This window comes from Sarcophilus harrisii, chromosome 3 (genome assembly GCF_902635505.1).
Source record: "Sarcophilus harrisii chromosome 3, mSarHar1.11, whole genome shotgun sequence".
Lineage (NCBI taxonomy): Eukaryota > Metazoa > Chordata > Mammalia > Dasyuromorphia > Dasyuridae > Sarcophilus > Sarcophilus harrisii.
Window position 1 is genome coordinate 497176494 of NC_045428.1, and position 12504 is coordinate 497188997.

The 12504-nt window shown below is 37.5% G+C and overlaps 1 protein-coding gene across 1 annotated transcript in view; it reads left to right on the forward strand.

Moving 5' to 3' along the window:
• The first annotated feature begins 2151 nt into the window (after window positions 1-2151).
• The window catches only part of LOC100932093 (olfactory guanylyl cyclase GC-D-like), a 62700-nt gene continuing 52347 nt past the window's right edge, over window positions 2152-12504 (forward strand). Inside the window, exons 1-3 of the mRNA XM_031961410.1 lie at window positions 2152-2929; window positions 5391-5692; window positions 7720-8074. Coding sequence (XP_031817270.1) covers window positions 2152-2929; window positions 5391-5692; window positions 7720-8074 — 1435 coding nt within the window. The remainder of the gene's footprint in view (window positions 2930-5390; window positions 5693-7719; window positions 8075-12504) is intronic.

Sequence of the window (12504 nt, forward strand, 5' to 3'; positions counted from 1 at the left end):
TTTTCCCTTTGTCCATGAGGGGAATCATAACCCTTACATGTGGGTGCTCTGTGTAAAGGAATACAAATTTTGATTGCTTAAACTTTGCAAGATACGTTGGGGTTTGGGGGCTAGATTGTTTTCCTTTCCTATTTAATTATTCTATCATTGCTTTTTTAAAAACTGGGACAATGTCTTTTGTCTCATGTATTTTTCATTTATGATTTTTTGAAATAAAGCTCTGGAAAACCATGCTTTGATAATGTTCACAGGGATTCAAATAGAGCTACTTTACTTTGCCTTTAAACTCAAATCTCTCTGACAATCACTGATTGACCAATAAATAATAGGTCCCAGCCAGAACTCTCATTTGCTCATTGTTTGGATTTTGATGGCTCAGACTGGGTATAAATAGCAATATAAAACTGTATTATTAAAGCAGCAGTCATCAAAACCATTTGGTACTGACTAAAAAAGAGAGTGATAAAACAGTGGAATAGGTTAGCTACACATGACATAATAATCAAAGATTATAGTAATCTAGTAATTGATAAACCCCAAAACTCTAGCTTCTGGGATCAAAACTCACTATTTCACAAGAATTGCTGGGAAAATTGGAAAGTAACATGTCAGAAACTTGGCATAGACCTTTTAAATCTCATGCCCCAAACCAAGATAGGATTAAGGGGGGTACATGATTTGGGCATGGGTGGGGGGAGTGACATCATAAACAAATTGGGAAAGCAGAGGATAATTTACCTATCAGATTTTTGGAGAAGGGGAGAATTTATGACCAAAGAAGGACTAGAGAACATTATGAAACGCAAAATGGACAATTTTGATTACATTAAATTAAAAATATTTTGCACAAACAAAACCAACACAAACAATATTTAAAGGGAAGTACAAAGCTGGGAAAAATTTTTTATAGCCAATGTTTCTGATAAAGGCCTCATTTCTAAAATATATAAAGAACTCTGTCAAATGTATAAGAATACAAATCTTTCCCCAATTGATAAATGGTCAAAGAATATGAAGACAATTTTCAGATGATAAAATTTAAGTCATCCATAGTCAAATGAAAAAATGCTCTAAATCACTATTGATTAGAGAAATGCAAGTTAAAACAACTCTGAGGTACCACCTCATACCTCTCAGATTGGCTATCATTATAGGAAAAGATAATGACACATATGGGAAGGGATGTGGGAAAACTGGGACACTAATGAATTGTGGGTGGAGTTGTGAAATGATTCAACCATTCTGAAGAGCAATTTGAAACTATGTCCAAAGGGCTATAAAACTGTGCATACCCTTTGATCCTGCAGTGCTATTATTGAATACTATCTCAAGGAAATCATAAAGGAGGAAAAAAGACCCCACATATACAAAAATATTTTTAGCAGCTCTTTTTATGTTGGCAAAGAATTGAGAAATGAGTAGATGCCCTTAAGTTCGGGAATGGTCAGATAAGTTATGGTATATGAAAGTAATGGAATATTGCTGTTCTATAAAAAATGATGAATGAGCTTATTTTAGAAAGGCCTGGAAAGATTTATGTGAATTGCTGCTGACTAAAACAAGTAGAACCAGGAGTACAGTGTACACAATAACAGCAAGATTGTGTGATGATCAACTATGGAAGACTTGGTTTTTCTCAGAGGTTCAATGATCCAAAACAATCCCAAAAAACCTTGGATAGAAAACATCAACTGCATCCAGAGAGAGAACTATGGAGAATGAATATAAATCAACATATGCCATGTTTACTTTTTTTTTTTTCTGTTTTTCATTTCTATCATGATTTTTCCCTTTTGTTCTGATTCTTATCTCCCAGCATGATTTATAAAGAAATGAGTATTAAAAATTATTGTACATGTACAACCAGAAAAAGAAAACAGTAAAAAGTGAAATAAAAAAAAAACAAACAGAAAAAACTACAAACATGAAGAAAACAGAATAAGCATAGAAAGGCTTACATGAATGGATATTGCAGGGATTCTTGTTTAAGTACAGTCTGGACTAGTTACTTTGAAATTCTGCATCAAAGATTCTAAAATTTGATGACAATTTTCTTCCTGCTTGAGTCAAAGCTGGGTATGGATGGGAAGGTGGACATAAGAATGACCTTGACCTTGCTTTCTGTTACTTTCCCCAGGACCATGGAGAACTATGATACCTGAAGCCTCCCTCTGGGATTTTCTGAATGGAAAGATTCTGGACCTTCTTTGCCTGGTGTACAATAGCCTGTGGCTATGGCTTCCCAGACTTGTATGGGGTTTTCCCTTCAGCTTTCTGAGGGCCCCTTGGCTGGTGCTACTCAGTGTCATGCTATGCTGTCTCCTCCTAGGGGCTCCTCTGAGCCCCAACTCAACACAGGATGAGGAGTCTTTCACTGTGGGGGTGCTGGGTCCATGGGAGTGTGACCTCCTCTTCACCAAAGCACTCCCCCATGTGGCTGCCCACCTAGCCATCACACGAGCCAAAAGAGAGTTCTTGTTGGAGCTGAGCACTCGATTGGATTATGTGATCCTTGAGGAGGGCTGCAATACTGCCCAGTCTCTGGCTACTTTCCTCTCCTATAGAAGTGCTGTGTCTACCTTTGTGGGGCCTTCCAATCCTGGCTACTGCCCAGCAGCAGCACTCCTGGGCCAGAACTGGGGCAAAGCCCTTTTCTCCTGGGCATGTGGAGCCCCAGAATCAGGAGGCACGTTGGTCCCCACTTTGCCGTCCACCATCCAGGTCCTATTGGCTGTCCTGAGGCACTTTGGCTGGGCTCATGTGGCTGTCATTTCCTCCCATCAAGATGTCTGGGTAGACACAGCCCAACAGGTTATCTCAGCCCTCAGGACTCATGGACTGCCTGTGGGGCCAGTAACCTCTCTGGGGCCTGGAGGCCAGGGAGCTATTAGAGCCCTGAAGCAGCTTCAAGATACAAGTAGGTTGAAGGGTAAGTAAGGTTACATCCTGTTCCCTCCCTCCATTGCATAAATGTTATTCTTTCTTTTGAGGTGGAGGTAAATATCCTCCAAACTTAATCAGACATGGACTGTCTTCCTCAATATTCCAATGTAGTCTAGATGATAGCATGGTTAGGGGAATGCAGAATATGTTGAATGACTGAAGTCAGAGACTACACAATCATGGGTTGAAGTCAGTATGGAATACTAGTGGAGTGTCCCAATCACTTGGTTCTTCAATCAACATGTTAATTAATGATTTGATGACATTAATGGGTTACCTGTCACTTTGGTGAATGATATAAGAAGGTTAATATGTTAGATAATAGAAAAACTAGTTTAAAAGATTTTGATAGCCTAGAAATTAGAGTGAATATAACTGGATGAAATTTAAAGGGAATAAATGTTAAGTCCTCCACTTGGGTTAAAAAAATCAACTACACAAATTCTAGATGGAGAAATACCAGCCAAAGACCTGTTTTAGTTTTCTCAATACCCACTGCAATATGGAAGCCTAAAGGCCATATTAAAGAACAAAAGCATAGTGTTTTGAATACGGAAGGTGATTATCTAATTGTTCTCTCATAGTTCACATCTGAAGTGTTGTGCCCAATTCTGGGCACCATGTTTCAAGACAGTTATTAGGCAAGCTAAAATCTTCCAGAGATGGTTCTTCCTTCCTTTCCCCTCTCCAAGACCTTTGGGTCTCTTTATATAGTGCAGGTACAATCATGTTAAATATATTTCTACATTAGTTACATTATGAAAGACTCAGACCAAAAAGAAAAACCACTAGAAACAAACCAAAAAAATTAGAAAGTTTCAATTTACATTAAGACTCCATAGCCTTCCTTTGGATGTAGTCAGCATTTTCCATCATGAGTCTAGTGAAATTGTCTTGGATCATTGTATTTCTGAGAAGTGCTAAATCTATTGCAGTTGATCATCACACAATGTTGCTGTTACTGTGTATGATGTTCTTCTGGTTCTGCTCACTTCACTCAGCATCAGTTCACATAAGTCCAGGTTTTTCTGAAATGTACTTGTTCATAATTTCTTATAGCACAATAATATTCCATTATATTTATATACCATAACTTATCCAGCTATTCCCCAGCTGATAGGCATTCTCTCAATTTCTAATTCTTTGCCACCATAAAAAGAGCTTCTATGAATATTTTTGCACATATGGATCCTTTCCCCATTTTTTATGATCTTTTTGGGATACAGATCTAGTAGTGGTATTGTTGTCTCAAAAGATATGCACAGTTTAATAGCCCTTTAATTTTATTTCCAAATTGCTCTCTAGAATGGTTGGATCCTTTTACAAACATGAAGGGTTTTAAAGGCCAAATAGAGGATTTTATGCTTTATTTTAGAGGTGATATGAACACTTTATTGAACAAATGGTGACATGGTTAGATCAGTTTTAGGAAGATCAGTTTGACAGCTGAATGGAGGGTGACCTGGAGACTTACTAGCAGGTTATTGTAATGGTCTAGACATGAAATGATGAAAGCCTACACCAAGATGACAGGACCACAAGGGAAGAGCTGGGCATTCAGTGATAAGCTGAAAGAACTGGGTATATTTGGAAAAAGAGATGAAAAGGGATTATGACTAGCTTCCAAAACTGAAATTGTTATTTATGTAAGAGGGATAGCACTTCTTCCGCTTGATCCTAGAAAGGAGAAGCCAGCATAATGAGAGGAAATTATAGTCAAATAGATGATTACTTCTCCAAATTTGGTGCTTCCTCAAAAGAGGGATGGGGGCAGTCAGTTGGTTCAATGGATAGAGTTGGTGTGGAGTCAGGAAGATTCATCTTCCTGAGTTCAAATCTGGCTTCAGATACTTACTACTTGTATGACTTCACCTTGTTTGCCTCAGTTTCCTCATCTGTAAAATGTATCTTTGTCAAAAATCCCCAAATGAGATCATGAAGAATTGGACATGACTGAAATGACTGAACAACAACAAAAGAGGGATGAATTGGCTCAGGAGTTAGAGAATTTTCTTTCATTGGAGGAGTATCAGCAGTGGAGGCTGGGTATAATTTGTTTTAGGGATGCCATAGAAGAGATTCCTGATCAAAAATACAGGTTGGATTCTATATTCTTTGAACACTCTGTGACTCTAAGATCTAGGATGATATGATGCTATTAACCAATTAATTAAGTTTAGACATCATTAATTCCAACCCATTATTTTATAGAGGAGAAAACAACCAAAATTGGGGAAAGGTCTTTGCTAAGATTACATACTATACTCATGGTATGTCCAGGACTGTATTAGAAGTCTACAAACTCCATTCTTGGATTTAATCCAACCACTTCCTGAGAAGAAACCTCCATAATACTTCTGCTGCTGTTGTTTTCTTTCTTCTTGGATCATTACCCTGGGTCTGTGGGGATCTTGGGTCTAACACTCTTTCACCTGTTTGCTTTGCAGTGGTGGTAATGTGCATGCACTCACTTCTTGTTGGTGGTTCTGAGCAGGAAGTCTTGCTTGCCCAAGCTCATGCACTTGGCCTGACGGATGGCAGGTATGTCTTCATCCCTTATGATGCGCTGCTTTATGGGACGCCCTATCGCAACCGGTCCTACCCAGTGCTGAGGGATGCTGGTGGCCTTCAGGAAGCTTATGATGCCGTGTTGACTATCAGTCTGGAATCTGGTACAACTGACTTCGATGGAGCCTTCTCAGCTGCCAGGAAGAGTGGGGAAATCACTGCCAACACAGAGCCTGAACAAGTCAGTCCCAACTTATGGTGGTTAAGTAACAATATGGTGGGGCAGAAGATCCCTCTGCTCCCCACCATCTAGCCACACACCTCAAAACTCTAAAATTAACAGTATGTGTGTGTACACCTATATGTGACTTGACAGCATATGTGCTATTTGGCATGTTAACTCTTTTATCCCTCCTTCCTCCTTTTCCTTCTCTTTCTTCTTCTTCTTTTTCTCCTCCTTCTCCCCCCTTCTCCTCCTCTTCCTCCTCTTCTTTCTCTTCTTCCTCCTCTTTCTCCTCTGCCTTCTTCTGCCCCTCCTTCCTTTTTTAGGCCTTCCTGAGGATAGTATTTTTTTTTCTTTTTTCTTTGATTAAGGGCTCTCTTTGCAACTAGGAAGACCTGGGTTGGTTCCTATCTTTCATAAATTTTGCCTGTGTGATCTTGGACAAGTAACTTAACCTTTCAATGCTCTAAAACTAAGTGATTCCTTTAAAATATAAACTGGAGAGATGGTACTGATATGCATTGGTGGAGGGAATTTCTTTTCTTTCTTTTTTTTTTTTTTTTGGATTTCTCTACACTATTAAAATCATAAGTCCTACTTTTTATCCCTATGCCTTTTTGGTGGGAATATGTTTTTTTGTCTCTTTAGCTGTGTTCCCCCCATTATTTCCTCTCTCCAGATTTCATTATCATCATCATCATCATCATCATCATCTCTTTCTCTTTGTCTCTGTCTCTCTGTCTCTGTCTCGTTCTCTATCTCTCTCTGTCTCTGTCTCTGCCTCTCTCAGTCTGTCTCTCTATCTCTGTGTCTCTGTGTCTCTCTGTGTCTCTGTGTCTCTCTCTGTCTGTCTGTCTCTCTCTGTCTCTCTCTGTCTGTCTGTCTCTCTCTTCTTTCCCTATGTGTCTCTATTTGCTTGCCTGCTTGCTTGGTAATTGATTTGCCTCTGTCTCTGTCTTACTAGGCTGTTGGAAAGGAAGGAAGAGTATGAAATGGAGCATGAGAATGAGGAGTGAGATTTCTAATGTTATTTTTGTAATGAAAAGAGAAAGGGTGGAATTTTATTTTCCCTAAATTTGGTTTATCTGATGTTGTCATTGATCACATTTATGTAAAAAATACTAACTCTCTATGAAAAAGATACAGGGATATACTTAGTTCTTTTTCATATTAGAGATTGGAACATGGATTTAGGGGCAAGGGCTTGGGAAGAGTCTGGGAAGAGAGAAAGGGAAGAATTAAAAAGAATAAACATTTATATAGTACTACTATGGACCAGGCACTGTCCTAAGTACTTTTTACAATTGTCTCATTGGCAAAATTTGATGATAGAGTAGAGATGGTAAAGATGATGACATGATAAAGATGATAATGGTGGTCATAGCCATCATTAAGTGGCAGTAAGGATATGGTGGTGATGGAAGCACAGATGCTATGATGATAGTTCTGGCAAAAGTGATGATGACAATAATGGTGCCAGTGGTGATAAAGATGATGGCTATTGATTACATGGTAGAGGCCATGGTAACCATAATAAACGTCAGTAGTGGTGGTGGTGAGCATGATCATAATGATGATTACAATACATTGTAATGATGTATTGTGATGATGATGGTGATGATAATGTCTATAGGTACCATAGATGGTAATAATTCTATGATTGGTGATGCTGGAAATATGTATGGGTATTAATAATGATGTTTTTTAGTGATGGGTATTAATGATGATGGTGATAATTACACTATGAGTATTAGTGATGATAATGATCTGATGATATTAATGATGATATGGATGGTGATGATGCGGATTATCGTTGTAATAGCAATAATAGTGATGGAGATTGGGAGAATGGTCCTGTTGGTCCTAATAATCTTTATGATGAAATCAGATCAAACCAGCCAAAAAGAATATTTAGAGAAATTAATGGTATTAAAGCTGTGACAATGAATACAAAAGGTTTGTATCCCTAGATTTTTGAGCAGCCTAAGTCAGGGGAAATTTTCTTATTATACGCTGAACAAATAATACTGCCTTTGATCCTACAGGTGTCTCCACTCTTTGGGACCATCTATGATGCCATCTTTCTTCTGGCCAATGCTCTGAATCACTCTAAGAAACAAGGGGGTCAGCTCTCAGGAAACCATCTTCGGGATCACATTATGTCTCTGGACCTAGCTGGTTTTAGCCAGAGGATCCAGACAGATGAGAGAGGAAATAGGTTGGCCCGCTATGTAATCTTAGATACAGATGGTCAGAAAAATCAGCTTATTCCAACCCATTTGCTGGACATGTCCACTCTATCAGTGCAATCACTGGGAAGACCTATTCACTTTCCACAAGGAATATCCCCTCCCCCTGATTCCAACTGTTGGTTTGATCCAGATACTCTATGTACCGGAGGTAATTAATTTTCTTATTCAATGAGAATTATTGAGAATTCTAAGAAAGAAAAATCCTGTATTAATCAAAATATAGACCGCATCTGAATGTAGGTTATAGTCTAATCTTTAAAATAAAAAAAATAGAGATATACACTCAACAACATTATTGATTAGGAGTCATATAGAATCCTCTTCAGGAAGAAAGAAGTGGATTATAGTCAGACCAACATTATTTTAAAATGTTTTTAATTGATTTTTGTTTTTATATCATTTTGATTTCTAAATATATCTCTCCCCTCTACTCAGAAACATTAGTTCAGTAAACAATTGTTTTTTCTTTTTTTAATTATTTAATTTAAAATAAATATGAAATAGAAAAAGAAGAAACAGCGATGTGTACAGCAGAACCTGAGAGGATTCAAAATATAAAGCAATAAATTTCCATTTCAAGAAAGCCTATATAATAAATACTACACATGGTTTTCATAACTGGCCATCTTTTCTTTTCTTCCTTATATGTTTTCTTTTGTTCTTTCTGTGTATTTTTTAAAAAAACTTTATTCTTTCTTCCCCCTTGCTTCTCATCCCCTCCCCAAAAGGGTTACAATTAAGTACAGATACAAATATATATATCTATATATATATATATATATCTATGTGTGTGTGTGTGTGTGTGTGTGTGTGTATGCATGCATATGTGTATATGCACACATAAACACACATACACACCCAGTTCTGTTAGCATAGCCAATGTCCTAGACACCTAGTCTTCAACCTCTGTAAAAGATGAGGGGTGCATAACATCTTTTGAAAAGCCAAGCATGGGCAGACCCAAGTTATTGCTAAAGATTAACTTCCTTCTCTTTCTTTCTATTCCTTGATCCTAATCGTGGGTTTCATTTCTGCTCTGTGATGGTTGCGACTGATCTTTAAAAACTTAATTGATCATGATGAGCTCCAGGCTACAACTTTTACCAGGGACATTAGCATGTGTAGGAGACTTTGGAAAATGAAAAAGGGCCTTTCAAAATCCAAGATCCCTCCATTCTGCAAAAAATAAATGGTCCAAGAATATGAACAGGAACTTCTTAAGGGAAGAAACTCAGGATATTTATAGTCATGTGAAAAAATGCTTCAAGTCAGTAATAATTACAGAAATGCAAATTAAAGCAATTATGACGTTCCACCTCATGCCCATCAGATTGGCAAAAATGTAGGAAAACAAGCACATAAGCATATTAATGTCTATTAATAGAGCTGTGAGTGAGCCCAAACATTCTAGAAAGCAATTTGGAGTTATACCCCAAATTAATGGTGATAAAGCCTTTGACTAAGCAGCATACCACACCTATACCTTGACCTCAAAGAGATCAAAGAAGGAAAATAGATTGATACTATAATAGTGGAATAACGGCATTTGGGTTGAGATCTCTAGGGTTTAGAAAACTCTTCCTGGGACCCAACCAAATCTTTCCACTGAGGGGATTTTTCTTCATGTAGAATGGTGTAACTAATCAAGTTGATGAAAAGGTACAGAGAAACGAAGGCAGATTATGTTCATAGCTTCTGAGATCCTTCTTTCCTTAATATTTGACATGGTCTGGTTGGGGATTTTTCTTTTCATCACTAAGAAGAGTATTGAGTGAATTTATTCAACAGATATTTTCTGAGGACATGCTTTCTGCAGGATCATGGTTCTTTCTATGTGAAGGTTCTATGTGGAACCTATGTGGAAAAAATAGATAAAACAGAGGTCCTGCCTTTAGGGAATACACTATAGAGAGACAAATAATTAGTGCCCATGGCAGTATGATAAGGGTCTCAGAAAAGGTCATGAAAAGGACTACAAGGTTCACACTAGAAATTCCTCCTTCTGGACTTGGGACAATTGGAAAGGCTTCCTGGAAGATATGAAGGGAAGCAGGGGGAGAATCTTGGGCAAAATTCTCTTCAGAGTATTTTTTAACATGTTGGAGGCTCTTGTCAAGTCCTAGAATATGGAATGAAATAAAAAGAAAACTGGTCTAGGTAGCAGAAGATCAAGATTCAAGTATTGGCTAACTATTAGCCATGTGACCTTAGTTCACATGTGACCTTCTCACCCCCATTTAATAATAATCCTCACTAACTGAACTGTTGCCCACAATGGGAGATAACATTAATCCAGAAAAGAAGAGCAATTTGAAAAATAAATACCAAGGAGATTTAATACCTAAGCTTCAAGGTATTAGAAGAGAGGAGGAAAAAAAACTTTCAAAATGTATGTTGAGACCTAGAAGGGGAAATCAAAATCACATGGGGAAATGATAAGATGCTTCTCAGTCCTGTAATCTTGTGGACTATTGGAGTGTACCAAGCATAGGATGCCTCCCAAAGAACCTACACATGACATACTTACAGCCTAATACTTTTATGTAATTATAAAAAAGCATTTGTTTGTTCTTCCCCTGTATAATAATTCATAGAACCTTAATTTAAGCATAATGGTGGAATAATAATCTGTCCCTGGGATGTTTCTCTCTGAATCACATTGAAGAGCATGAGAATGGCATCATAATGACAAGAATAATTGGCACGCATGTAACAGTAAAGTTTTCAAAGTGCTTTAGATAATATCATCTTTGAGCCTCACTTTTCTCATCTGTAAGATAGAATCTCTCAAGTGCCTCAAATATAGAATATTTTCCAAAGACTAAAGAAATACAACTGGCATTTTTATAGCACACTGAGGTGTTGTAAACGCTTTATTTGTGTCATCTCATTTGATCCACAACAAAGCTGTGATGTAGGTGCTGTTATTGTACTCATTTTATAGATGAGCAAACTGAATCAATTGACTTGCCCAGGGTCTTATAGTTAGTTAGTATCTGAGATGTGATTCCAATTCAGGTCTTCCTTTTTTTTTTTAATAACTTTTTATAGACAGAACCCATGCCAGGGTAATTTTTTACAACACTATCCCTTGCACTCACTTCTGTTCCGATTTTTCCCCTCCCTCCCTCCACCCCCTCCTCCAGATGGCAAGCAATCCTATACATGTTAAATAGGTCATAGTATATCCTAGATACAATATATGTATGCAGAACCGAACAGTTCTCTCGTTGCACAGAGTGAATTGGATTTAGAAGGTATAAATAACTCGGGAAGAAGAACAAAAATGCAAGCAGTTTACATTCATTTCCTAGTATTCTTTCTTTGGGTGTAGCTACTTCTGTTCATCATTGATCAATTGAAACTGAGTTAGATCTTCTCTTTGTCGAAGAAATCCACTTCCATCAGAATACATCTTCATATAGTATTGTTGTTGAGCTATATAATGATCTCCTGGTTCTGCTCATTTCACTCAGCATCAGTTCATGTAAGTCTCGCCAATCCTCTCTATTCATCCTGCTGGTCATTTCTTACAGAACAATAATATTCCATAACATTCATATACCATAATTCACCCAACCATTCTCCAATTGATGGGCATCCACTCAGTTTCCAGTTTCTGGCCACTACAAAAAGGGCTGCCACAAACATTTTTACATATAAATATAAGCCCAGTAGAAACACTGCTGGATCAAAGAGTATGCACAGTTTGATAACTTTTTGGGCATAGTTCCAAATTGCTCTCCAGAATGGCTGGATGTGTTCACAATTCCACTAACAATGTATCAGTGTCCCTGTTTTCCCACATCCCCTCCAACATTCTGCATTATCTTTCCCTGTCATTCTAGCCAATCTGACAGGTGTGTAGTGGTATCTCAGAGTTGTCTTAATTTGCATTTCTCTGATCAATAGTGATTTGGAACACTTTTTCATATGAGTGGTAATCATTTCAATTTCATCATCTGAAAATTGTCTGTTCATATCCTTTGACCATTTATCAATTTGAAAATGGCTTGATTTCTTATAAATTAGAGTCAATTCTTTCTATATTTTGGAAATGAGGCCTTTATCAGAACCTTTGACTGTAAAAACGTTTTCCCAGTTTATTGTTTCCCTTCTAATCTTGCCTGCATTAGTTTTGTTTGTACAAAAACTTTTCAATTTGATATAATCAAAGTTTTCTATTTTGACAACTCAGGTCTTCCTGATGAAAATTTCAGCCTTGTATTCATAATCCTCTTTACATCTTAAGGTTCTTTCCAGCTCTGACATTCTATGTTATACACTCCCAAAGACCCTTCTGGTTTTAACCTTCTGTATTTTAAGGTTCTTTCCAGATTTAGTATTCTATTTTTCTAAAAGCTTTTCTAGTTTTGGTACAATGGTCTCTGTTAAAAGGAATTTTCCCAGCTCCAACACATAAGACAGATCTACTGACCAGAAAATTTGTTCTTAATCCCTGCAAGTGGTTACAGTGGAAGACATTTCCAGAAACAACCAGATCCCTTGGAGACTAAATTCTGTATAGCTTTTTTATTAATGTAGAGTTCCCCAAGGCTTAATGCTTTTTGCCACACA